The sequence below is a fragment of the Auxenochlorella protothecoides genome (assembly GCF_000733215.1).
Source record: "Auxenochlorella protothecoides strain 0710 unplaced genomic scaffold scaffold53, whole genome shotgun sequence".
Taxonomy (NCBI): domain Eukaryota; kingdom Viridiplantae; phylum Chlorophyta; class Trebouxiophyceae; order Chlorellales; family Chlorellaceae; genus Auxenochlorella; species Auxenochlorella protothecoides.
Genome location: NW_011934321.1, coordinates 71,476 through 97,073, shown reverse-complemented (window position 1 = coordinate 97,073; position 25,598 = coordinate 71,476). Strand labels below are relative to the sequence as shown.

At 67.1% G+C, this 25,598-nt stretch overlaps 9 protein-coding genes across 9 annotated transcripts in view; 5 read left to right on the top strand and 4 right to left on the bottom strand.

Moving 5' to 3' along the window:
• Window positions 1–102: 102 nt before the first annotated feature.
• On the top strand, window positions 103–1,326 carry F751_4461 (Biotin-protein ligase; the record flags this gene model as incomplete). Its single annotated transcript, XM_011401856.1, has 3 exons — window positions 103–201; window positions 299–431; window positions 683–1,326. The coding sequence occupies 3 exons, from the start codon at window positions 103–105 to the stop codon at window positions 1,324–1,326; spliced, it is 876 nt and encodes a 291-aa protein (XP_011400158.1).
• Window positions 1,327–1,760: 434 nt separating this feature from the next.
• Window positions 1,761–3,077, bottom strand: F751_4460 (Decaprenyl-diphosphate synthase; the record flags this gene model as incomplete). The annotated part of the gene is made up of 3 exons (XM_011401855.1): window positions 1,761–2,540; window positions 2,595–2,782; window positions 3,056–3,077. 3 exons carry the CDS (start codon window positions 3,075–3,077, stop codon window positions 1,761–1,763), a joined length of 990 nt encoding a protein of 329 aa, XP_011400157.1.
• Window positions 3,078–4,115: 1,038 nt separating this feature from the next.
• On the top strand, window positions 4,116–4,959 carry F751_4459 (40S ribosomal protein S2; the record flags this gene model as incomplete). The annotated part of the gene is made up of 2 exons (XM_011401854.1): window positions 4,116–4,199; window positions 4,330–4,959. The coding sequence occupies 2 exons, from the start codon at window positions 4,116–4,118 to the stop codon at window positions 4,957–4,959; spliced, it is 714 nt and encodes a 237-aa protein (XP_011400156.1).
• A 940-nt stretch (window positions 4,960–5,899) lies between these two features.
• F751_4458 (Quinolinate synthase A) lies at window positions 5,900–8,526 on the top strand (the record flags this gene model as incomplete). The annotated part of the gene is made up of 4 exons (XM_011401853.1): window positions 5,900–5,950; window positions 6,071–7,452; window positions 7,729–7,945; window positions 8,206–8,526. The coding sequence occupies 4 exons, from the start codon at window positions 5,900–5,902 to the stop codon at window positions 8,524–8,526; spliced, it is 1,971 nt and encodes a 656-aa protein (XP_011400155.1).
• Window positions 8,527–9,175: 649 nt separating this feature from the next.
• Window positions 9,176–19,627, top strand: F751_4456 (Peptidyl-glycine alpha-amidating monooxygenase A; the record flags this gene model as incomplete). Its single annotated transcript, XM_011401851.1, has 15 exons — window positions 9,176–9,334; window positions 9,511–10,713; window positions 10,878–11,218; window positions 11,490–11,570; window positions 11,779–12,030; window positions 12,951–12,976; window positions 13,350–13,393; window positions 13,606–13,767; window positions 13,867–14,079; window positions 14,323–14,363; window positions 16,556–16,776; window positions 16,909–17,314; window positions 17,550–17,715; window positions 17,912–18,000; window positions 18,220–19,627. 15 exons carry the CDS (start codon window positions 9,176–9,178, stop codon window positions 19,625–19,627), a joined length of 4,812 nt encoding a protein of 1,603 aa, XP_011400153.1.
• Window positions 16,881–17,411, bottom strand: F751_4457 (hypothetical protein; the record flags this gene model as incomplete). Its single annotated transcript, XM_011401852.1, has 1 exon — window positions 16,881–17,411. The coding sequence occupies one exon, from the start codon at window positions 17,409–17,411 to the stop codon at window positions 16,881–16,883; it is 531 nt and encodes a 176-aa protein (XP_011400154.1).
• A 490-nt stretch (window positions 19,628–20,117) lies between the features above and the next one.
• Window positions 20,118–21,571, bottom strand: F751_4455 (hypothetical protein; the record flags this gene model as incomplete). Its single annotated transcript, XM_011401850.1, has 3 exons — window positions 20,118–20,471; window positions 20,634–20,813; window positions 21,005–21,571. 3 exons carry the CDS (start codon window positions 21,569–21,571, stop codon window positions 20,118–20,120), a joined length of 1,101 nt encoding a protein of 366 aa, XP_011400152.1.
• A 1,611-nt stretch (window positions 21,572–23,182) lies between these two features.
• Window positions 23,183–23,938, top strand: F751_4454 (hypothetical protein; the record flags this gene model as incomplete). The annotated part of the gene is made up of 2 exons (XM_011401849.1): window positions 23,183–23,296; window positions 23,495–23,938. 2 exons carry the CDS (start codon window positions 23,183–23,185, stop codon window positions 23,936–23,938), a joined length of 558 nt encoding a protein of 185 aa, XP_011400151.1.
• Window positions 23,939–24,632: 694 nt separating this feature from the next.
• F751_4453 (Phosphoribosylamine-glycine ligase, chloroplastic) overlaps window positions 24,633–25,598 on the bottom strand; it is a gene marked incomplete at both ends in the record, with an annotated part of 3,245 nt that continues 2,279 nt past the window's right edge. The window contains 3 exons of the mRNA XM_011401848.1: window positions 24,633–24,785; window positions 25,005–25,137; window positions 25,353–25,549. Of these exons, the coding sequence (XP_011400150.1) occupies window positions 24,633–24,785; window positions 25,005–25,137; window positions 25,353–25,549 (483 nt within the window). The remainder of the gene's footprint in view (window positions 24,786–25,004; window positions 25,138–25,352; window positions 25,550–25,598) is intronic.

Genomic DNA, 25,598 nt, shown 5'->3' with positions numbered 1-25,598 from the left:
GGTGTTGAGACGCTGGAGTGGGTCTGAGACTGGCACTCCCGCGTGCTCCCTCCTCGACACCTCGATCCAAACTTCCAGGAGCTGACGCCCCGCAACGACTCCATGCCGAACGTGTTGGTGTACGAGGGCCCTGGGGCGGGGCCCCGATCGGTGCTCAGCGCCCTGGAGAGCCTCAGGCTCGCCCTCAAACCCAGCGTCCAGGTGGGTGAGCAGCTCACGGTGTGATCCCAACACACCAGGGGTATCCATCTGTGAAATCAGCCTGCATGTGACCAGATTCTTGAGTATGCCTCTGAAGGTCAGGAGCATGGCGTCCCAGGAGCTGCTGGCAGGGCGGTGGCGGCAGGACTGCCTGGCTCTGGTGATGCCGGGTGGAGCCGACACCCCTTACTGCCAGGTCCTGAATGGGCACGGCAACCAGCTGATCACAGGTGGGGCATATAGCTGGAATGAATACTTCTCTGCTGTCGCAGAAAGTTTATGGGGTTGTCTCAGCTGCATGCGTAGATGGAGATCGATCTGAGGGGCTCCCGCACTGATGCATGCCTGCTCCAGAGAAGCCATACACTCTCTCTGGAGAACATGGAGCCACCCTGCCTCTGAGTCCAAGGCCTGCTCTCATACACCCGTGCTGCATGCTGCTCTCCGCCCGTCCATTCACCCTTTCCACCCCATTGCGTAGGCTTCGTGGCCGAGCAGGGCGGCGCCTACCTCGGCCTGTGCGCGGGCGCCTACTACGCCTCGGCCCGCATCGAGTTCGAACCCGGCTCGTCCCTGGAGGTGGCAGGGCAGCGCGAGCTGGCTTTCTTCCCCGGCACGGCGCGCGGCAGCGTGGTGCCCGGCTTCGACTACCGCTCCGAGGCCGGGGCTGCCGCGGTCCCCCTCTCTGTGGCCGGCGAGGTCGCCACCGAGTGCCGCGACTACTCCAACGGCGGCCCGGCCTTCCACCCCGACGCGGGCGCCCTCCCGCCGGGCTGCCGCGCACTGGCGCGCTACGCCGACCTGGCGGGGACCCCCCTGGCGGCGCTGGCCTGCGCTGTGGGCGCCGGTCGCGCCGTGCTGTGCGGGACGCACCCGGAGCTGGCGCCGCACTGGCTGGGCCCGCCCGAGAGCGCGGCCGTGCCGGCGCAGGCGGGGGTCCCCCCGCTGACCGGCGGCGGCGACCAGGCGCGAGCGCTCCAGCTCCAGCGCGCCCTCGGGCGGCATGGCGCGGCGCGCTGGGACCTCTGGCTGCTGCTGCTAGAAGCTGCCGGCCTGGGCGCCTGGCTGGCCGTCCAGCAGGGCGGGCCACCACCCGAGGGCTGGGCGGAAGGCGGTCACATATGACGTCTCATGCAGGCAGCTGTGATCTTTGTAGTTTGGCCTGTGCACCAAGTCGCCTGCCGCCCTGGGCCGCTGCCGGCTTGCTTGCTTGAACATGCCGACCGTGGCCATACTGTGTGGGTGGCCTTCCAACACCAAGTTCTCTTTTACTCCTTACCAGCTGTTTACCTTGTCCCTGCTCCACTCTGTAACAACCTACTGAATCTTTTGGCATGTATTCATTGGATACATTCAGTGGCATGCGGGAGCGCCGCCAGCGAGGAGACTGCGGTGGGTGCCTGCCCCTGCACTCGGCAGCGTGTGCTTCAGGCTCAAGACGGGACGACCGGGGTGGCGGGTGCCTGTCCAGCGTTTCGCGCGCACACATTTCCAGAGCACTCGGCCATACAGCCTTGGCACATGGCATTCCCTCCCTGCACCTGCCCCTCCCACGCGCATCAGCTCCGCCGGCTGAGCACGCGGGCGGTGAGCTCCAGCAGGGCAGCGTGAGCAGCCCCTGCCTCCTCGCAGGCCGGCGGCGGCAGCCTGCCCAGCGCCTGCACCGCCAGGTCGGCGTGGTCTGCGGCCAGGCGCCGCGCGCGCGCCAGGCCGTCCCCTGCGGCCACGATGGCCAGCGCGGCGTCGACGTCGCCCGGCGCGGCAAAGCGCCGGCGTGCCAGCGCGCGCAGCGGCTCGCTGGCCTGCACCGCGTAGAGCACGGGCGCGGTGGCCAGGCCTGAGCGCAGGTCGTTCAGCGCGGGCTTGCCCAGCTCGTCGGCGGAGGCGGTGAAGTCCAGCACGTCGTCCACGAGCTGGAAGGCCAGGCCCAGCGCGCGGCCGTAGTCCCAGGCCGCCTGTGCGGCATCGGGGCCGGGCTCCGGCCCCAGCAGTGCGACGGAGCGCGCGGAGTTGGCCATGAGCGAGGCGGTCTTGCAGTAGGTCTTGCGCAGGTAGTGGTCCAGGCACAGCGCCTGCTCCGGGTCGGCGGTCAGCTGCAGGATCTCGCCCGCCACCAGGCTCTCCAGGCAGGCGCTCATCAGCTCGATCACGCGCGTGTCGCGCAGCGAGGCCAGCGACACCGACGCCCGCGCCAGCAGGAAGTCTCCCGCCAGGATGGCCACCTTGTTCCCGAACACGGCGTTGGCGGCCGACACGCCGCGCCGCGTCCCTGCCTCGTCGATCACGTCGTCGTGCAGGAGCGAGGCGATGTGGATGAGCTCCGTGATCTCCGCCAGGCGCTGCTGGCGACGGCGCGGCTCGCCGGGCGGGGCGCGCGCGGGGGACTCGTCCACCTCCAGCCGCGCGAGGTCTGGCGGCGCGGGGGCCAGCCGCGTCGCCAGGAGCAGGAGCACCGTGCTGCGCAGGCGCTTGCCGTCGGCGCCCAGGCGGAAGAAGTAGTCGGCCGCGGAGCCCAGGGCAGGGATGTCGGTGACGATGGAGCGGCGCATGCGCTCAGACACCACCCCCAGCTCCTCACGCACTAGGGCAAACGGGTCGGGGGGCGGGCTGGCCGCGGGGGAGGCGGCGGCGGGAGGTGCGGCGGCGGGGGAGGCAGCGGCGGGGGAGGCGGCGGGGCAGTCGACGGCCGGGGCGCTCGCCGCCAGCCCGCGCCAGCACGTCAGCTGGGCGGCGGCAGGCGGCTGGTGGGGGGGAAGGATGATGAGCGGGGGGTGAGCTTTGAGCCATCGGGTGATGGGCACTCTCTCGAGCCAAGGACACCGTACACCCCAGCCCCACCATGTGTGGGCCTCACCATGCCTGCGTGAGAGCTGCATGCTGATCGTCCAGCATCTGCGAGGGGTCGTCAGAGCTCCTGAATCTGTTGCAGCGTACTAGAGCCATGCCAAGCACCAACAATGGCGTGCATGCGAGGGGCAGCGCGTGAGCCTGTGTGTCACCTGCCGTCCAGCTCCAGGCGTGTCGGAAACAGGCCTGGCTAACCCGTCTCGCTTGCGCCTGAGCACACGCCATGTGCGCTGTGCAGGGATTATTCCTCCTCCCAGGACTGGAGAGGACTGCTGACTACGATGCTGCTCCCTTGCACAGCTCCTGCCGAGGGTGGCAGCGACAACCCTGGTCGTGCGTGGACCTGGGATCGACGGCCCAGACCTTAATTGGATTGTTTGGTGTGATATATGTGCCGAAATAATGGGCCAAGCGTGGTACCAAGGTGGGCTTGCACCGCTTGCCCCCCTCGCTCATTCGCATGGGTGATTGGCCGAGCGGTACCATCGGACCGGTGGTACCGGAATCAAAGCAGTCGCCCCCTGGGGCTCTCACAAGCCGCCCCGATGGCCCGGGACCTCCCTCTTTCAAGCACGTAACAGTTGCATCCCCACGGCGGAGTGCAGCTGATTACAGTGAGTATGGCGGGTGTGGCCAGGGAGCGGGCAGCAGGGCGTGCGGGGAGCGGCGGCACTGGCGAGCCCAGGGACTGACATCCAGGGCGGGACATGTGTCGGCCCAGCGGGGTTGCACAGATGCCTTGAATATACATCTGGACTTGTACCCAATTGGGACTGGCATTCCTGCACAGCCCGTGGCTGGCCTGTGCACTCCCGGGTGACACCACCCCGGTTCCGTTTCTGCCCCCGCAGACCATGGCTGACGCAGCACCAGCAGAGCGGGGCGGCTTCGAGCGCGGCTTCGGCGGTCGGGGTCGTGGAGGCGACCGCGGGCGCGGTGGCGACCGCGGGCGCGGCCGTGGCCGTGGGCGCCGCGACGATGGCGAGGAGAAGTGGACCCCCGTGACCAAGCTCGGCCGCCTGGTCCAGCAGGTACTGGGTTGTTACACTGATGCCGGCTCAGTGGTGATGTACATCAAGGGAACAGGGAAGCATGACAGCTGCTGCTCGCTGTTGCTCAGGCTGGTGGATGTCAGACGGCTGGCCTGGCATGTGGGCATTGCATGTGAGGACTGCCCGTGGCTGGTGAATCTCATCCTGCCATGCTGTTTCGCCACACTCCGATTGGTCGGTCTCCTTCTCCTCACCCAAGTCACACACGCCCTGCCTCGGACCCATGCAGGGCAAGATCAAGTCCCTGGAGCAGATCTTCCTGTTCTCCCTGCCCATCAAGGAGTATCAGATCGTGGACACCTTCCTGGGCTCCGCGCTGAAGGACGAGGTGATGAAGATCATGCCGGTGCAGAAGCAGACGCGCGCGGGGCAGCGCACGCGCTTCAAGGCCTTTGTGGTGGTGGGCGACTACAACGGGCATGTGGGGCTGGGCGTGAAGTGCGCCAAGGAGGTTGCCACCGCCATCCGCGGCGCCATCATCCTGGCCAAGATGGCCATCGTCCCCGTGCGCCGCGGCTACTGGGGCAACAAGATCGGGCCGGTGCACACCGTCCCCGGCAAGGTCACGGGCACCTGCGGCTCCGTGTCGGTGCGCCTGATCCCCGCGCCGCGCGGCGCGGGCATCGTGGCGGCACGCACGCCCAAGAAGGTGCTGCAGATGGCGGGCATCGTGGACTGCTACACCTCCTCCCGCGGCACCACCCGCACCCTGGGCAACACGGTGAAGGCCACCTACGCCGCGCTGGCCGCCACCTACGGCTTCCTCACCCCGGAGCTGTGGAAGGAGACCGTGTTCCAGAAGGGACCCTTCCAGGAGTTCACAGACTTCCTGGCCAAGCCCGTCATCAAGGGCCACTAGATGCTGCCACCCCCCCCCTGGCCGCATGTAACCGTGCACGGCAGGGCCAGGGGCATCAGAAGGGGAGGAAAGGAGGTCTGGTGTGGGGTATGAGGGAAAGGGAAGGGAGAAGGGAGAAGCCAGTGCATCACAAGAGATGGGGTATGCACCGTGTGAGGAGCCTCCCGCCGGCGGCATGTGAGCAGGAACCGAGCGTGCAACAATGGACCGAGACCGCTTGCCAAGAAGGCAAGCGCCGTGGAAGAGGTGCAGGGTGGTCTTGGAGGGCTTAGGTGAAACGTGAGAGCCGGGCATGAACCTCGTAATCCCTGGGCTCGCCCTCTTCACGTGGGGGCGCCAAGGTCCCAACGCGCCCACTCCCCCACTCGCTGGCTATAAGGGCAATCCCCGGTGCCGCGTGAGGCCCACACCCCAGCCCACCTCCCCGCGAAGTGTTCCATGCACACTCTATGGCTCTGACGAGACGCCGTGCGAAGACCAGCTGGAGCTATAACAAGAAGGTGGGTTGCTTCCGCGTCAGACTTTGACGCAACCCTCCTGACGCAACTTTCCATGGCAGCCCGAGATGAGCCGTCTCCGACAGAGACGGACCTCACCAAACTCTTCCTATTGCAAATGCAGTACCCGGCACTGGCCCGTTCCGAGGGCCTTTGAAAGAGCATCCGTGCGCTGGCGGTCACACCTCGACCCCTTCTTCCCCGCTGGGCCTGCAAGATGGCCCCGTTTCCCGCTTTGTATCTGTCCTCTGGACACCACATGCCATCAGTCAAGGCTCCGCCTTCGCACGTGTCCCTCGCTAGAGCTGCAGGGCGCCTGCCCAGGCCGCACCGTGGGCGTGTGGCGGTGCAGGCCGCCCCCCTCCAGGTGGATGATCATGGCTGGTTGGGTGTGGGCCACGAGTCAAGCTGAGGGTGTCAGCCTGAGTGACAGGGTGCATAGCATGTGCCCCCGCCTGCCCCTGGGTCTGCAGCGCTCCAGACTCCCGCAGAGAGTGCACCGCACGGCTCACACCCTCTCGCCATTTCGACCCTGTCGCTGCCCCACTCCTTTTCTCCCCGTAACGAAGCTGACCCCATCAGCTTCCCCCTTTTTCACTCGCAATCGCACACAGGCGACCGTGGCCGCCCCCCGCCCCGGCTTTGCCGACCTGATGGCCGCGTTCGAAGCCGCGCCCAACGACCGCGCGCGGTCGGCACTGCTGCTGGACGTCGCGCGGCGTGTGTCCCCACTGGACGCCGCGGACCGCACCGACGCCAACCGCGTGCTGGGCTGCACCGCCCAGGTCTGGCTGGCGTCGAGCGTGGAGCCGGGGACCGGCGCGCTGCGCCTGCGCGCCGGCGCCGACTCCGCGCTGCACGCCGGCCTTGCCAACGTGGTCCTCTCCGCGCTGGACGGCCTGGCCCCCGAGGCCGTGCTCGCCTTCGACGCCTCGGCCCTGGCCGCGCTGGGCGCGCGCTGGGGCTCGCTCACCGCCTCGCGCACCAATGGCCTGGCGGCGCTGCTGGGCGCGGCGCGCGCTGCGGCCTCGCGCGCGCTGGGTCACCCCGCCTTCCCCTCGCTGCTGGTGTCGGCGCGCGGCGTGGCCGCGCGCGGCGCCTACGCGGAGGCCCAGGCCGCCTACCTGGACCCGGCCCCGGAGGCGGTCCAGGCTCTGGCCGACGCGCTGGCCGCCTCGCGCGTCGGCGTGGTGGCTCACTTCTACATGGACCCGGAGGTGCAGGGCGTGCTGGCGGCCGCGGCGCGCGCCTGGCCCCATATCGCCATCTCCGACTCGCTGGTCATGGCCGACCGCGCGGTGGCCATGGCCCGCGCTGGCTGCCGGGCCGTGGCGGTGCTGGGCGTCGACTTCATGGCCGAGAACGTGCGCGCCATGCTGGACGAGGCCGGGCACCAGGATGTGCGCGTTCTGCGTATGGACGCCGGCGCCATCGGCTGCTCGCTGGCCGAGGCCGCGGAGGGCGCCGCCTACTCCGCCTTCCTGGCGCGCGCCGCCGCGCACCCCTCCCCTGCGCTGCACGTGGTTTACATCAACACCAGCCTGCGCACCAAGGCCCGCGCGCAGGCCGCCGTGCCCACGCTCACCTGCACCTCCTCCAACGTCGTGGCCTCGGTGCTGGGCGCCTTCGCCGCCGTTCCCGGCGTGCACGTCTGGTACGGCCCCGACGCCTACATGGGCCGAAACGTGCGCGCGCTGCTGGCCGTGCTGGCCGCGGGCCCGGACGAGGCGGTGCGCGCGGTGCATGCGCAGCACAGCGCGCGCAGCGTGGCCGACGCCCTGCCCCGCTTCCACTCCTTCCAGGACGGCATGTGCGTCGTCCACCACATGTTTGGCGCGGGGGTGTGCCAGCGCGTGGCAGCCGACTACGGCGACGCCTACCTGGCCGCGCACTTCGAGGTGCCGGGAGAGATGTTCGAGCTGGCGCTGGCCGCCTCGCGCCGCGGCGCGGGCGTGGTGGGGTCCACCTCCAACATCCTCGACTTCATCGTTGCCAAGTAGGCTGGGGCTGGGGCCTGGGGGCTTCAGGGGGGAGGAAGGACCCGGGTCAGGGCGTGGCAGCTCGGACCCGGCGCCGGGGTGCGCACGCCAGTGAGCTGCACCGGGCAGGAATCCGGTGGCCTCGGGCGCCTTCCACACGCTCAAAGCTGAGGTTGCCTTGCTTCTTTGTGGAGCCTGGAGCCCCACCCACGAGGGACCCCCCCATGTTCTGCATGTACACAAACAAACCTTCCACTCACCCTCCAGTCAACCACCACCTTCTCACTCCACAGGGTGCGCGAAGAGGCGGCCGCCGCCGAGCCGCGACCCAAGCTCCAGTTCGTGCTGGGCACCGAGACGGGCATGGTCACGGCCATCGTGCGCGCTGTGCGCGCTGAGCTGGAGCGCCTGCCCGGCCTGGGCGAGCTCCAGGTGGAGATCGTGTTCCCGGTCTCCCCTGATGCCATCACCACGCCGGAGCAGGAGCGGGGCGCGGGGTCAGCGTCCCTGGTAGGTTGGGGGAAGGGTGGGCGGGTGCCCTGGGAGAGGGGGAGGAAGGTGGGGAGTGCTCGTTGCAGGCTGCGTCGGAGGTCCTGGGGTCACGCAGTGCTGAGCGAGGCCATGCCCACCATCCCGCACGCGAGAAGCTAGGGATGGCATTTGCTCGCAGTTCCTTCACCCAAAGCGTAGATTATCCAGCTGGGATGCCTCGAACCCGCACAGTTCCCCCCCCCCCCCCACCCCAAACAATGCCTCGCCTGCTGCCGCAGACGCTGCCCGGGGGCGTGTCGCTGATCCCGGGCCCGGCGGGCGGGGAGGGCTGCTCCTCCTCTGGCGGCTGCGCCTCCTGCCCCTACATGAAGATGAACACGCTGAGCGCGCTCCTGGACGTCTGCTCCGCGCTGCGCGACCCGGCGCGTGAGGCGCAGCTGGCACGCCACGAGCCTGTGCCCTACACCGAGAAGGTGGCGGGGCGCAGCGTGGCCTCGCTGGGCTGCGAGACCATCCTGCACATGCGCGACTTCCAGAAGGAAGGCAGGCTGTCGGAGCGCCTGGTCGCGGACGTCCTGGCGCGCAAGCGCCGCGCCTGAGGGGTTCCGTTGGGGTGAGCCTGAAGAAGGCGGCGGGGCCTCCGCAGGGCCCTTTGGCTACCTGGCAAGCTGCCGCTGAAGAATCTGCCCTTCACTGTGACTGAATGTGTGCAAGCGTGTATTTGTGTGGACCTGCTTGATGACATGTAACCCTGCCATGTCCCGGTCGTGGCCGATTTTGGTAACCTAAAGGACTAGTCATTCCGGGTTCCGACCGGCTCCCCACCAAGTCGGGATCTTGTTGGAGCTCTGTTACCCAAACAATGAACGCATGATTGATCATAGGCATGGTAGTTTTCATATATAGGAAATCGATCCCCTGAATCATACATCTAAAAGATTAAAGGCTTCTTTGTAGTACCTCAGGGCCTGCCGAGAAGGAGTCCTGCACGGCAGTGCGTCGTGGCCGCGCAGTGGAGACCCTGCTGCCCTAAACTTCAAATCATGATAACAAACAATAAGATAAGGGCGCATCGCAGATGACGGCAGATAGCTCGGGGAAGCCTACGCCCGCTCTGGCGGAGCTGCAGGTGGAGTCTGCGCATGTAGCGTCAGTGCCTGGGTTTGCCTTGACAGAGCACTTTCAGGATGCCCCACCATGTCACTCGGGCGTATCGTCGCTGCATGAAACATTTGTAATGTACCCATGATGCAGGCTGACCTGTTGGCCCTGCAGTCCAGGGTGCCTGGCTTGAGATTGCAGCGCGCAACGAGGGGGACCAGCGACGACGCCCCCTTCCCCATCACCCTCTCTGCTGTCGTGACTGCGCCGCCCCAGGGGTCACAGTATGATGTGGACAGCATCAAGGTAATGCATTGAATTGGGCGAGGCTTCATGGCGATGTTTGCTGGGCATGGAGCAAGGAGTATGGGTTATGAAAATCGATGGGCACTGGATTCTGTGTGCTCATCACTACCTTGAACGCTGTGAGCGGCATGCACAGCCAGTGCCTCTGTTTACACCCAGCCTTCCTACCCCTGTAGGTCGTCGTCCGACTCCAGGCCCCCCTCCCTCGACCTGCTGTCAGCATCGAAGTGCACTCCCCTATCCTGCCGGAGCGGCTGCGCCGGGCGGTGGCGGAGGACGTGCTGGCGACATACCAAGTGGAGGCCGCCGCCCGTGCCGGCGACGCGGGCGGCCTCCACCTCGACCGCATCTGGGCCGACCTGCGTCGGCGCTGGGTGACCCTCATCTCCAGCTGCCCCGAGCTGCTGGAGGCATACACGAGCTCGGACGCCGACGGGCGTACGGTCCGGCGCTATGCATTCGTGGACGAGGAAGAAGTTCCGGCTGGGCATGGGTCTGCCACTGGAGCACCCGACGGCACAGGCGCTGAGCTGGGCGACCGAGCGAGAGAAGGTGCCTCGCTGGCGGCCGCGGCGGCCGGCCTGACTCTGGGGGAAGGCCGGGGCGCCGGCCCGGCCTCGCTGCCAGCAGCTTCCACCCAGCTTCCCGCCCAACTGGCGGCGGACGTGCGCTGGGCCGAGGTGCGGTACCGCGCCGCCTGCCAGGTGTTCTGGGGCCCGGGTGGGAGGCCGGGCCCCGGGCAGTGCAGGCCGCCCAGCGCGGGGCAGAGGAGCCTGCTGAGCATGCTGCTGGACCTGACCCCGGCGGACCCGGACTGGCCGGCGGGGGCCATGCTGCACCTGTCCCTCTCTGTCGAGGCGGCGGCTGGAGAGGATGGGCAGCCAAGTGTTCGGGTGTCAGGCCTGACCTGCTCCGGGAGCACCCACCTGACAGGTCTGGAAAGCACGGCGCTGCAGCGCCTGGTCCAGGCCCTCCTGCTCCAGGAGGGCGGCGCCAGGCTGCAGTCCGCGCTGCGCACGCTGGAGAACGGCGGGGGCGGCCTCCTGCGGAGCGCGCGCTGCATCGCCGCCGAGGTGGAGCGGCGCCGGGCTGCGGCGGGAGGCAAGGCGGATGGCGGCGCTGGGACCGCTGATCAGGCTGACAACCCCGGGGTGGTCGACTCCGCAGCAGGTTCGGATGACTCTCCCAGGGACTCGAGCAGGGAAGGGGGCGAGGGCAGCGGCTCCGATGTTGAGGGCGCCGAGGCGGGTGGCGGGCCAGGGCCAGGGAAGACGGGCGACAGGAGCAGCATGCAGGGCGGCAGGCCGGTGCTACTACGCCTGGGTGGGCTGCAGCTCGCGGGCTGCGACGCGCTGGAGGCCCTGACCCTGATCATGCAGGTGGGTGGCAGAGGGGCGGCAGTGAGGTCCTTGGGTGCTGAGGATCCTGGTGGTCCTCCCGGGCTCATTCTGAGGCCAGCGCTGGGCTTCCCTCCCCCTCTACTCCCGCCACCGCCCCTTGCCGCTGTCACTGAAGTTCCACCCAATCTGCTCCGGCTCGCAAGGTGGCCTGCGGCCGCTGCGGCGCCACGGCCACGCTGGCGCTGGCCCTGCAGGGCCGGGAGGGGGCCGATGCGGAAGAGGCGTGCCCCGGCTGCCACGCACGCCTGGCCCTGCACGCCTCGCCCCGCATCGTGCATGAGCACAGCAACGTGCTGTGCCGGCTGGACGCGACGCGGTGCGCGCCGCGAGACCTGTCGCTGGGCACCACGGTGCAGGGCCAGTGCGGGAACTGCACCGCACTATGCGCGCTGCGCGGGGTCCAGGTGGGCCAGTGGAACGCGCGCGCGTGCAGGGCCTGCCACTGCTCCGTCGGCTTCAAGGTGCGGGGGGTGCAAAGAAAGGGGTGGGGTGTGGGGTGTGGAGCTTTGATGGCTTGTGTGGGGACTGGCCAGCTTGGCGTGAGCTGGCAGGCCGCACACCGTGTTGGTGTAAGGCAACTCGTCCCAGGGCACAGTATCTGCAATGCAACCTCGAGCCGGTCAGCCTTCCCCCAGCCTGCATGCCCATCATTCCCAGTTCGACCAGCCGGAGTTTGAGGAGCAGGGGCCGCCTGGGCGGGATCCTGCCGCGCGGCGGAGGGAGGCGGCGGCGGCGGGGGGTGGGCCGAAGCGCAGCCGGGCGCCCGACCACATCCTGAAGGCCGGCCAGCCCCTGCCCAGCTTCGGCACCTGCCGCCACTACTGCCACTCCTACAGGTTGGGGGCAGAGGGGGGCAAAAACTGGCGATTCTGGCCTGTCACAAGGGTTGCAGACCTCCTCTTATACCTGTTTTGAAAACCCAGCGGCTCGCACCTGAGCCTCATGCATTTGACGTACACTCCCTGCCCACTGCTTGGCCCGTCATCCATTGTGCAAGCAAAGTTTGCCCCCCCCCTCCTCCCCCCCCCCCTCCTCTTTTTCCAGGTGGCTGCGCTTTCCCTGCTGCGGCGAACGCTACCCCTGCGACCTGTGTCACGAGGAGGGGGTGGCGGACGGACACCCCGTGGCCTGGGCCAAGCGCATGGTGTGCGGGTACTGTAGTGTGGAGCAGCCATGTGCCCCACGCTGCGCCAACTGCCTGAGGAAGCTGGCTGCCACCGGGCATAACCCCTCGGGAACCCACAGCCGCTTCTGGGAGGGCGGGAAGGGGGAGAGGGACCCCAGGAGGCTCGACAGGTGTGCTGGCGTGGGGTGGGGTGGGGGGGTGGCAAGTGGAACAGCGCGCAAAGAGGCGGTTTACTGATTGGTTGCCAGTTTGCCTCTCTGAGCATGTGCTGCATTGCCTTGGGACAATGGCAGGCCCTGCAGCCCACGATCACGCTTCAGTCCTGGACATTCAGTGACCGAAATCACCTATCACATACAGGCGGGATGCTCGGAAGTATCGCAACAGCAAGGCGAAGACTGCATCCCGTAAACACATGAGAACCGGTCAAAAGGCCGGAACCGCGACGTCATGAAGTTGCCGCCATTTATGGGTGTGTCGATGTATCCACTCTACACCGAGATGGAAACGAACCCAAGACTCTGACATGGGACAAAGATTGCTCACCAAGACATTCCTTGCCCATACGCATGAGTACATGTCATGCGCCCTGTGCGAAATGGGGCGACGAGGCACTCCAATTGACCCTGGGTGTAGATATTCTCCCAGCCCGGCCCGACTTTGACAATCCACGTACAAACTCTTATCAGCAGCAAAGCGGAGGGCATCTCAAACACTCCATACCCTCCTGTGCGATAACGGGTGTACTGGGTAGTCACCAGGACTGAGCTTGGGCGTCGCGACGCAGCCAAGGTGGGGACCGGGTGGCGAGGATTCGCTCGAGCCGGAGGTACCGAGTTACGGAGTTACGGAAGAGTTGGTGCAGCTATGCCGCGGCGCCCTGGAGAGCCACCCTGCTGCTATCGGGCTGTATATAATATTTTAAGTGTGGGTGTACTGATCATGGCAGGCATCACCTCCATCCCAGAACTTGTGCTGGGAAGCCGACGGGCCCATACCCCGTCCAAGCCCCTGATCGGCGTCCGGCTCTTTAATGCTTCTTTCTGAACTACCCATTATCCTTGCCATACCCCACTGGGGGCACGTGCAGAGACCTCCCCTCCCGTCGATGTCGGAGTGAGTGACGGGAACAGCTGTAGAACACCGTGGAAGAAGACCGTGCCAGCTGGCCCTCGCCCGGAATCTGCGCCGCCGTGCGCATGGCGAAGCAGGAAGCCAAAATATTCATCGGTGGTCTGAGCTGGGAGACGACAGGTGCAATGGTGCAGGGAGGGTGGGAGTGGTCAGGGACCCTGTCGTCTATGTACAGGTGCCCTGCCTGGCCTAGGTGCAGGATATGGCCCTGATGATGGGCACCCCGGCCACCCCGCTCTTTGCAATGGAAATTCACGACCGCGATTGTCTCTCAAAACCCACGAAGTAATCCAGCGTGGCGACGTGCCCGCCAATCCTGCTCCAATGCCCCATCTGTACGCCCCACTTTGCACAGATGAAAAGCTGCGTTACTACTTTGAGAACTTTGGCGTTGTGCAGGTGGGGTTTGCGGCAAAGAAGGTCTTGACAAATCGCTGGCTTGCTTTCACGGCGATAGAGTCACCAGGATCGTGCGATGCCCTGCCGCCGGGTTTCTGGAACGAGTCGTGCGGCGCTTTGCTTCACTCCATGCAACTTGCATGCCTGAGGCCAGCGCAGCTCCCCCCACCCCCCCTTCCACACGCGCACTGCCTCTCCCTTCCCTCATACAGGAGGCCTTTGTCTCGTACGACCGGCACACCGGCAGGCCCCGCGGCTTTGGCTTCGTGGTCTTCGCCGACCCCGCCGTGGCGGACCGCGTGGTGAGCCAGACCCACACCATCGACCGGCGCGAGGTGGAGGCCAAGAAGGCGCTGCCCAAGGAGGACTCCCCCGTGTCCAAAGAGGGCGCCGGGTCGAACCCCGCGGCCGCCAGCCCCGGGCCCGGCGCAGGCCCCGGCGCCGCGCCGGCGTTCTCTCCGCGCACCCGCAAGGTGTTTGTGGGCGGCCTGGCCGCCAGCGTGGACGAGGCCGCCTTCCGCGCCTTCTTCTCGACCTACGGTGCGGTGGAGGACGCGGTGGTCATGTACGACCACGAGAACCGGCGCCCACGCGGCTTCGGCTTCGTCACCTACGCCGACGAGGCCAGCGTGGACCGCCTGCTGGCCGACGGCCCGCTGCACGCCGTGCAGGGCAAGCCGGTGGAGGTGAAGCGCGCCGTCCCGCGCGACGCCATGCCGCCCAGCCCCCGGGGCGGCCCCTTCCGCGGCCCGCCTGCCGCGGCCGCCGCGGCCGCGCAGGACGCAGCCGCGGCCAGGGCTGCGCTGGAGCGCGGCGCTGGCTACGGCCTGGCCAGCGCCAGGGCCTACGCGGCGGCCGCGGCGGTGGCGGCCGCGGCGTCCGCCGGGCAGCTGGGGCCGTACCTGAGCGGGGGCGGCGCGGGCGGGCAGCCCGTCTCGCCCACGCCCTACGCCGCCGCTGCCTCATCCCTGTGAGTTGTCGCGCATGCTGTTGGAGCCTGGGGGGGAAGGAGGAGGGGGGGGGGCCTTCATGGGTCATTGGAGGAAGTCGTAACGTGCATGGGGTCGGAAGGATCAACAGTCTCAGCCCATTATGGGCTAAGGCTCCTTCCTCCGCCCGACTGTGCATCGACCCACCGGGGGGGGGGCTGTCTTGGAGGTCAGGCATATAAAAAGTGGAGTACTTGATTGATCACCAGTCCCCTCCCCAAATTCACTCACAGGCTGAGCCTGCCGCTGACGGGCGTGGGCGCGCCGCCCCACCCAGCCTCCTACGGCCTGCAGCCCGCGCTACCGCCCTCGCCCACGGGGCTTCCGTCCGAGGCGGCCATGCTGCACCAGCACCTGCTCATGCTGAGCGGGCGCCAGGACTCGGGGGGCAGTGACCTGATGGGCAGCCTGGGCAGCCTGCCCAGCCCGCTCAAGGCGGCCAACCCCGGCCCTGCCGGCAGGTGCACACCGCCCCCCATGGAGGCCCTGGGCGCGGCGCGGCCAGGTGGCCTGGGGGACCTGGCCAGCCTGCAGGCTCGCGTGGCCTCGCTGACGCGGCGCGTCCCGGCAGGGCCGTTGCGCGATGTGCACAGCGCGAGCCCCGGCCTGGGCGGGGGCGGGGGCGGGGGCGGGGGGGTTTGGCCAGCGCGGCCACAATCTGGAGCTGAGGCGCCGCCGCGGCGCGGCACGGAGGAAATGTACGTCTACGGTCTCTTTTTTGCAATAATCGCTTGGCACTCCCAGCCCCGCTGCAAACGCGGCAATAGCATAGGCGAGGACGGCTCGGGATCCCGGTTGCACATGCCCCCCCCCCCACCCTCGAATAGTATACGCCGAGCTCCGTCCACTCCCACGAGTCGCATGGTGCTGGGCCCCCCTGTTCCTTTGTCCCTAGTGACTGCTTTCATCCGGATAATAGTGCACACCTGTAACTGTATGCCTGCCACATGGTGTTCCATGGCTTCTTGAAGGGGATGGGAGGGGGAAAGTGCTCTATACGTAGCATGACGCGGAGGCCGGGAGGAAGAGATTGGGAGAGTACCGAAGATGGGTGGGTATGGTTCAAACAGCTGGGGAAGATACAGTGCCGACACAGGGGGGGTGCTCTCAGATCATGGCTACTTGCTCTCAAAGACATAACGGGACATGAGTGCGGGCCTAGTTCCAGCTGGCCAGCCGCGGGCGCTTGGCCCCGACCAGGGTCAGGCAGCGCCGCTGGTGCTGCTGCTGGCACTTGACAGCTGCCCAGGCCAGCTGGGGGGCGGGCTCATCCGCGTACGGATGCACGAACCCGGACGGCCGCTGCTTCAGGATGGGTTTGATGGGGGACGCCATGGCGAAGGGGGCGTGGCGGAAGGATGCCTCCAAGGCCAACTGCTCGGCCCAGTGGACCGACCCTGCGTCGTCGCGGGTGCTGGGGCTGACGCGGTTCAAGCTGCAGCCGGTTGCCGCGTCCTGAACGTGTGAGAGAGCGACAGGAGTTGAGGGTACTCCGTGATTTGGGACGCGGAAGTGTACAGCAGCAACGTGTCCCGTCCTCACCTCTGGGAGGCTCGACGCGGAAGACCTGTCTTTCAAAATGAGCGCCTGTCCGCCCACGGGCCAGGCCCGGAGACTGGAGCAAACCGCTCCAGACATCTTGAGAGTGGAAGACGCCAGTGTGGCTGGGATGAAGAGCTGACAGCTCTACCGTTTACCGTCAGGGTGGTGGGTAGTCTCTCGACGGTCAAGCTGGCAGTCTGCGGGCTGTGTCCGGGAGCGAGGCTGGGCGCCGCACAACCTGAAAAGAAGCACTCGCCTGCGGGGAATGTTCTTATGTCATAGTATGCTTCAGGCAACGTGCCGCCTGACAAATAAAGGGCGAGTTCCTCACACGTTCCGCTTCCCGCCATTTCTGACAGCGTGCCTTCTCCCCCATGCACTTGCCCGGAGTAGGGCCTGTGCTTTCATGCTGTGCACCCCCCGTGCCCGACATCGACTTCTAACATAGATTATGTTGCCTTGGATGCCTTGGATTACCTAATTATCCCCGCAATGGCCCGACATGCATGAGCCCTCCCAGCACGAACTGACCTGGGTCTGTTGCGATCCGTTGCCTGACTCACCGCCCTGGGCGGGGGGGCAGCAGGCAGTACCGGTTTGCCTTCTCATGCGATCAACCAGCCATGCGTAGACTCCTGTCTGGACTCCTGGTCCTGGGCGTGCTGGGCGGGGCAGTCCACGCGGAGACGGACTCCCCCCTGCTGAACATCACCGCCCTCATGCCCCCACATCCCACGCACGAAAACGACTCCTACATCTGCACCGTCGTGAAAGCCCCCGAGGAGGCTATGCACCTCGTCGGCTTCACGCCCGAGGCGCACCAGTCCACGGTGCACCACATGCTCCTGTTCGGTGAGTGGAGTGCTCCGAGCCGGGTGCGTCCCATGCAGGTGGCCCCTGCCGAGGTCCAGGACCCCTGGAGCTCCATGTCGGTTGCCACGAAGAGTAAAACACGATCACCTGGCCATCCCCATCCCTCCCCAGGCTGTAGAACCCCGGCCAGGACCGACCTCCCGGTCTGGGACTGCAAGATGAAGAAGGTGTGCGCCGTGGCCGACAACGAGAACGTGCTGTACGGCTGGGGCAAGAATGCGCCGGCGGTGACCCTGCCCGAGGGCACCGGCTTCGCGGTGGGCCCCGGCTCTGCCATCCGCTCCTTCGTCCTGCAGGTGCACTACCGCCTGCCCCGCCCCGCACATGACGCCTCGGGCCTGCGCATGCAGTTCAGCCGGCAGGCGACCCCGCGCAGCGCGGGCATGCTGGCCTACGCCGCGCGCTTTACCATCCCGCCGCGTCAGCACAGTCACCTGGTGCCCAACTCCTGCTGCTATTCCGGGTTCGAGCCCATGCGCGGCATCGCCGCGCGCGTCCACACCCACACCATGGGCAGGTGGGTGGTGTTGGGCATACCCACGTGTTTGTGCTCGTGTGTGGATGGGTTGCATCCTTGGGGTGTGGGAGGTGTGTGGGGAGCCGTGTTGGGGCATATGCAATGGCAGCGTGGTGGCACGGGCCAGCAGACCCCTTGGCAGAGTGCAGGCGCACCAGCCGGCCGCATGTCGTGACGCCACTCTGAGCGCTCGGGCGTCACACCATGACTGTGCGCCCACACACAAGTATCGCAGGAGTGTCTTCTTGGAGCGACGAGGCCCCGAGCCAGGCGCGGCGTGGAGCCAGGTCTTCAGCCAGGACCCGCAGCAGCCCCAGGGCTTCTACCCGCTCACCCAGAACTTGACCATCCTGCCGGGGGACTCTCTGCGTGCCACCTGCCTCTTCAACTCCAGCCAGGCGGTGTGTGGCATGGCGGGACTGAGGGAGGGCAGTGGTATGCAAGGGTCTTGTGGTCCATACGGTGCCCCGGTCCAGCCCCAGCCTTGGCTGGAGAGCGGCCCGACTCCCGCACTCTCTGCAAGGACAAGGTGCCAGGCCGCCACCCTCACGTTGACAAAGAGAATCACCTCCCCCTCCCCCCTCCCTCACAACACAGTCCGCCCCCGTCTCCGCGGGGCACGGATCCGAGAACGAGATGTGCAACCTCTACCTGCTGGTCGACGCGCACGTGCCCGCCTTCCAGTGGTGCGCCGACAGCTCCAGCTACGTCGCGGCCTCTCCCCCCGGCGCGCTCCCCGTCGGCGCGGAGGCGGTGGCCGAGGAGGCACACTGGCGCCCGCCCGCCGACGTGGGCCAGGGCGCCGGCGTGGCGGCCGACGGGCGCGGGCGCGTGTACGCCTTTGGCCGCGTGGGGCGCGTCTGGGACGCCGACGCCTTCGATCCCGCCACGCACCTGCTGCGGAGGGGCGACGTGCCTATCCCCGGAGCCCCCCTGGCCATCCTGGACGCCGACTCCGGCGCAGCGTCAGCCCCCGGCTGGGGCGCCGGCGCCTTCCTCATGCCGCACGGCGCCAGCCTGGCGCCGGACGGCACGCTGTGGCTCACCGACGTCGGCGCGCACCAGGCGCTACAGTTCACGCCGGAGGGCGCGCGGCTGGGCGCGCTGGGCGAGCGCGGCGTGCCGGGCGACGGCACCGGCGCGGCGCTGTGCCAGCCCACGCACGTCGCCGTTTCGCGCGACGGCACCGTCTACGTCACCGACGGCTACTGCGCGGCGCGCGTCGCCGTGTTCAGCAAGTCCGGCGCGTTCCTGCGCTCGCTGGCGCTGCCGGCGCCGGCGCGCCTGCGCGTCCCGCACTCGCTGGTGCTGGACGAGTGCTCCGGCGCCGTGCACGTCGCCGACCGCGAGGCCGGCGCGGTGCACGCGCTGGATGCGCTGAGCGGCGCCCTGCGCGGCACGTGGAGCACGCGGCAGTACGGCCTGCCCTACGCGCTGGCGCTGGGGCCCTACGGCGCCGTGCACGTCCTGGCCTGGGACCGCGAGGGCCCCGGCGCCGCCACCTGGCTGCTGGCGCTGGCAGCCGCTCCGGGGCGCGTCGCCGCCGCCTGGCGCCTGCCGGGCCTGCGCGCGCCGCATGACTTTGCGCTGCTCCCGCTCCCGCTCGCGGTCACGCTGCCGGGGGAGCGCAGCCTGGGCGTCGTGGTCGTCGAGGCCGCGGCGGAGGGCTCCCGCCTGGTCAAGTTTGCCTTCCGCGCCGCGCCGGACAACGGCACGGAGCCTGTGGTTCACGACGCCCGGCCCCTGCCCACTGCGCTCGAGGTGGCCAGCCACTCCGGCGCCGCCGCGGGCCACGCCCAGGGCACCGACGCCGACGGCATGATCATCATCCCCCTGGCCGTCGCCCAGCCGCCTGTCCGGGGCGCAAATGGCACGGCGGGCGCGGATCCTTCTGAGCGACGCCGCGACAACCCCTTTCTGAAGAGGTCTGAGCCGCAGCGCGACGGCATCGTGCTGCTCCCCGACCAGGCCGCAGCGGGCGTGGACAAGCCGGTGATGGTGACGGCACAGGCGGCACGTGACCGGGGTGGCTTCGAGGCGGATGCCGAAGAGCAGGGGGCAGAGGTGGCGGATGCCAAAACCCAAGCCGCAGGCGTTGACCCAGTGGCCTTGGCGCACAGCACAACTGGAGCCCAGAGGGCGGCGTCGTGGCTCGCCCTACCGCCCGCTCCAGCCCTGGGCGGCGGCAGCCTGCTGGCCTTCATCGCCGGGGCCTCTATTGCAGTGGTGGGGGTGCTGGGCTGGCAGTCGGGGTGCTGGGGCGCCGCCTTCCGCCGGCGATCGTCCTCCCCACGCCGCTACGTCGCCGTATAGGCCTGAAATTTTTTTTGTGCAGGCCCACTGTGTATTCTACTCTCCCCACTCCTCTGTGCCCTGTTCCCCATTTTCCCAAGCTTGCACCCATTGTCGCCATGGTCCGTGAGTGTATTGACGCATTGCATTCAGCGGTAGCAGGGGGCACGCCGTTCCGCAGCCACCCGGTGTCGTTGCACCTGGACAGCGATGCGGGAATGGCCAGAAGAAGAGAAGGGGTGAAGTGTGTGGGCCGGTTGCCGAAACAGTACTGTGAAGGGGGAGCGGGGGTCAAGGGCCAGACTTGATTGAGGAGGACACACAAGGGGATGCGACGGGGGGGGGGTGACACGGGTTAAGGAAGGGAAAAAAGGACCTGACAAAAGAGGACATGGATCTGGGTACAGCCTATGCAAAGGTAGCGGGAAAGGGTGCTGTAATGGGTCCTGTAGAGCACGAGAGGAGCAGCAGACGGTGCGCACGAGAGGCTCTCAGCCTGCATGAGAAAACACTATGCCTGCACCGGGACGGCCGCGGGGCCGGCACCCAGCGCCAACCCTCCTTCGGGAGCCGGCGCCGCGCCGTCCAGCTGCGCCAGCATGCGCCGCGCGTCCTTGAGCGAGTGCCACGCGTTCAGGTCCTCCGCCTCGCAGGCCAGAGCGGCGCGAAGGTGGCCCTGTGCCTCCTCCCGCCGCCCCAGGTCCAGCAGCACGCGCCCGCACTCCACGCGGTGGATCAGGCGGCCCGGGCGCAGCGCCGCCGCACGCAGGTAGGCCTCCAGCGCGGCCTCGCGGCTGCCGGCCACCAGCGCCGAGCCGTAGGCCATGCGCCCCAGCGCGCGCAGCGTGGGGTTCACCCGCGCCATCTCGTAGTGCCAGCGCCCCAGCAGGTGGTGAGCGTGGTCGTTGTCAGGGTCGGCGGCCAGCGCCGCGCCCGCCGCCGCCTGCGCGGCGGCCGCCAGGCCCACCTTCTGCCGCGCGCCGGGGGCCAGCGCGGCCAGCCGCCCCGCCGCGATGGAGCCCAGCACATGCGCGTGGGCGCACCCCGGCGCCATGGCCAGCGCGGCGGCCGTCAGCTCCGCGGAGCGGGAGTTGGCGGCGCGGCGCGCCTCGCCGTCCTCCGCGGCCAGCGCCAGCGACAGGTCTGTCCACTGCTTGGCCGCCAGGCAGTGCAGCGCCAGGGAGTCGGGCTCCAGCCGCAGCGCCTCCTGCAGCGATGGTGAAGTTGTGATGGGGTAAGGGTGTGTGTGGGGGGGGTGGAGATCGTGATGTCGGACAGGGAGGCTGACAGTGCGAAAAGGGTGCGAGACTCCACCACCTTGTCCTGATCGAGCAGGGTGCAGCGACATTGGAAAAGCACCCAACCCACGACATGAGCATCCGCGCCACCGCCCCGCACCTCAAAGCACTCCACGGCGAGCTGGACGTTGTACTGCCTCTCGGCGGCGAGGCCGGCCTGCACCAGGCGCTCAACCTCCGGGGTCGCGGAGGTGGGCCCTCGGGCCCTCGGCCCCACAGCAGGGCTCGCGATCCCGGGCTCCAGACCCCGGGGCCGGCGCTGCTGCCACAGCCGGCCGCCCCGGCTGAGCACCCTGCGCGAGGCCGCGCCGGCGTGCTGCTGCCAGGCCGCCGTCAGCTGCCGCGCCAGCTGGCCGGAGGCGGACTTGGACTGCTGGGAGGCCTGCACCAGGGCCATGACCAGGGCTGCCCGGAGGCCGGCCAGGGTGTGCGTCACGCGGCTGCCGAGGCCCGACAGGGGGCGACTGTTTCGAGGCACAAACTGTCCACCGAAGCGAGAGAACTTGGGGCGAGGGGGAGGGTGCAGCAGGCGGGGGCGAGCGGGGGAGGCCCGCGGGGGGAAGCTGGGGCTCCGACAGGCAGCCTCTGACAGGGAGGCCAGGCAGGGCACTTCCGGCCTGTCCTCGGGGCTGGGCTCCCATTCGAACATCAGGTCATTGAACTTCATTGTGGACACTTCGGTGCATGTGATTTGACCCGCGTGAATAGCGCGAGTCATGGGGTGTGGCCTTGGTGGCAACACTGGCTTCCCACTGCCGCTAGGTCCGGCGAGGAGGCAAGCAACCGAATATTCGACGGCTCTGGACGCGGTGAATCTTGTGAGCAAGTGAAAAGAGTACTGGGGCCAGCGATGTCCGAGCAGAGGCTGCTTGCCCAGCTTTGTGACGCGCTGGATACCTAGGGTGGGTATCGGACAGGAACCCATGGCCAGCGCGGCCTGGAAGGTGGCACAGATCTGCCGGGAGTTGGGAAGAATTTGAATCCCGATCTCGCGAGAGTGGAAATGGATTGACGCAGACTCTGCGAAATATGTGGCAGGATATTGCGGAAATTGTGGTCGTTCATTCTAGAGTACTTGTAGCTTGCACGCGGCAGCAGCTGCTCTGCTGGTGAAGGCCATCAGCTCGCTCCATGTCCCCATGGCTGCCTAGATTCTCTAAGTGGCCCTTGCAAGTAAGAAGCGAGCTCCGTGGCTTCATTGTTAATGTAGAGAGCGATTATCGAGAGTCTGCTCCTACTCATATCGACATGAATCTAATTGTCAGCCCCATCCGCAGGGGTTGCATAGGTTTTGCCCCAACAGGGCTGGAGCAAATGCAGCCTGGTATTCCTCACAGGTTCTCCCTACCCTCACAAGCCGCCAAGCGTCCTGCACTGCATGTGGTGGTGGGATCTGCGAACCAGCACAACAGTAGTGCCTTCCCCTACACAGGAAATGTATGAAGGGAGCTGCAACACAACCAAGAAGCAACCGCGCTGGCTCCCGATACCTTGTCGAAACATGTTTTCAATACAGACGATCTTCGGACTCTCTCCGAGTAGACATTAGGAGCTCCTTGGAGCAGTGCAACTGGCCCGATCTATTGAGCGACTTTTCCGGTCACATGTGTTCACATGAGCGCAAACGGTGGCGGGAAATTTCTTCACCGGCGCTCTCGCACAGTCCCATGACCCCAACTGCATGTGCACTCATGGGCACGAGCGACTACCTGAACGCGTGCACGCGCCGGAATGCCAACGTGTATACCTTTTTCAAGCTTATACAGGCTCGTTCCCGATGCCGTGCCCTGCTTGACCCTTCCAGCATTCATTGCTGCACATGCACGCCATGCAATCTCCTGCGGGCTCGCGAAAGGTGTTCCTGCTGCTGGTCGTCGTCTGCACGGCTGCAGGTGAGCATATTGAGGCTCAACGTGCAGGCTCATCATTGCTGCTCGTTGTGTGGTGTGCTTGTATTGGAGCCCGAGGCCCCTCGACCCATTCGCCGCGCACATGCTCGCAGGCATCCATGCCCGCACTCCCCGCGCGCTCCTGGACTCGAGCTCCTCGGACTCCGTAGCTACCATTTATAAGGATGGTCTTCAGTCAGGTGGGTGCTCGAGCAGTGACCTATGTCGGGATGCGATGAGCTCCCATGCTTGCCAGGCCCGTGCCATGGTGGTTGCCGATCGGTTGAGGGGCCTGTCATGGGGCCGTGGACGTCGAGCAGGCGAGAATCAGGCGGAATGTCGATTCACCCTGTGCGCCATTCAGGGCTTCTCCCTCGTACTCATGAGTCATGCTCTTGACACTCTTTGCAGGCTGGGGCAGTTGGAGCTGGGGAACGAAAACGCTCAACCTCCAGGACTCTGGGAACGTGATGAGCGGCAGCAAGTATGCCCTGTGCGCCACGGTGAGCAGGGCATGCATGGATGGCAGGGACACAGTCATGTGCAGTGCCTTGGCTGAGCGTGGGGCAGAGCGTCCAGGGCATGCATGACATACGTTCATGTATCTTTTCTCAAGAGCTTCCATGATGTCAATTGACATCCACTGTCAATTGCCTGCCCCCTCATCCACTCAAACCCCTCTTTCACCACGCTCCCAACAGCTGGCTCCCTACGGCGCAGTGTCCTTGAAGTCCAACATCCCCTTCACCCTGGACGGCATCCTGGGCCTCTACATCCACAGCACCGGCGGCGCCACCACCTCCTCCAACACCAGCTTCTCCCTGGGCGACCTGGAGCTGCAGTTCGAGTCCAGCGCCCCCTCCTCCTACACCATCTCCCGCTCCTACACCCTGTCCGAGCTGCTCAACCGCCAGGGATGGATTGACGGCAAGAGCCCGGACACCATGCTGCACAACATCGAGAGCAACGGCTGGGAGTCGCTCAAGGTGCAGATGGGCGGCTTCGCGCCCAGCGGCACCGACTCCGCCAAGTACGACCGCATCACGCTTGGCTCCTGCCTCCAGCGCTTCGACCTGTGCACAGGGAAGACCGTGCCTGACATCTACCTCTGTCTGGACAAGCTGGTGATGGTGTCGGGAGGGTGATGCAGCCGGCAGCTGGAAGGAAGCAGGAGGTTGGGCAGCCCAGTGGGCGTCGGTGCCCTTGGCCGTGCCTGGCGGTTAGGGCCAAGGCTTGGGCGCTTCAATCTATGGAGCATTGTTTGCTGGTATCCAGGGCCTGCCCGGCCAGTACGCAGCATGCACTGGTCCGTGCAAGCTCGCCATGGCCGACGACGCTCCTGCCATTCCCCCTCCATCACTCGCCATGCCTCCACAGCAACCCACAATGGGGGTGGCCGCGGCCCGATGCTCCTCCTCCCAATTCCCCAGCCTGCGCCCACCCAGATGCCCGCCCCACACTCCCCCGATGAGCGTCCACTTGAGGAAAGTGAGACTGATGCCCCAGCCCCGACTGCCGGTCCGTGAACAACCGACCCGTGACGATACACACGCCCTGAAACTGGTCCAGTACTGTTACCCCTCCTCCCCCTCACCTCGCCCGCTTTGCCCTTCACGCCACCTCCCTTGCGCACGTGACAGACCGTCCTGCAAAGCTCCACTCTAGCGCCTGTGTGATCCCCCTCTCCCCTCATGCCAATGTAACGACCACGTAGAAAGGCGAGGAGGGAGCAGGGGGGTTCAGCACAGAACGACGGGAAGGTGCTGCCGGGGGCAGGTGCTGAGAGGGTGACTGGAACAGGGCACCACCAATACATGACATTGCCTCTGCCCAGGTAGCTCAACCCCTGGCAATGGCCCTCCAGCCGATGTCGCGCCGGCAGAAGCCGTCGGGGAAGCTGATCGCGTCCACTGCTGAGTAGGCGGCGCGCTGGGCAGACTGCACATCGTCGCCCAGCGCCGTCACGCCCAGCACCCGCCCCCCCGCAGAAACCTGCAGCATGGGTGGCGGGGTCGAGGGAGGCAGGCGTGGCTGCGCTTGGGATGCACTGTTTGAGCTCGACCCCTGCAATCATCCCGAGGCATCCCAGGGCAGCATGCAAAGGTCATCCATAGCCATGCCATCGTCCCACCCAGGCACCAGTCCCTGGCAGACACCGACTCCAGACTGCTGGTATCTCCCACCACGACAGCGACACCCCTGGGCACCCACCACTCGTCTGTCCTCCAGCAGCCGCGTGCCGGCATGGAACACCTTGGCCCCGGTCACGCTCTCCAAGCCCATGATGGGCTGGTCCTTGCGGTAGGACCCCGGGTACCCCTTGGCCGCCATGACCACCGTCAGGCTGGGGCGGAGGGGCGGGAGAATGGAGGGAGCTGGGCGGTGCTGGCAGTCGTGGCTCTGGGGAAGCTGTGTCCGGTCGTGCAGCAATGGGGTGCCAGACCATCGCACTTCCTGTCCCCAGGCGCGCCGCCTCGGCCTCGCTCCCTTCCACCGCACGCGCAGAAGCTCCCGGCCCCGCCCCACAGCCCTTGGCCAGTGCACCGAGCACACGCTCACCTGGGGCGTGGATCCCAGTCGAGGGTGATGGGCTCCCCCTGGATCACGGAGTGCAGCGTGGAGAGCAGGTCGGAGCGCAGGCGCACCATCAGCGACTGGCACTCCGGGTCACCGAAGCGCACGTTGTGCTCCAGCAGCTTCACCTGCGACCCCTCGATCATGAACCCGGCGAAGAGCACGCCGCGGAAGGGGCGGCCCTGCATGAGTGTGTGTGTGGGTGGGGGGGGGGGCGGCGCGTGGGGGGCA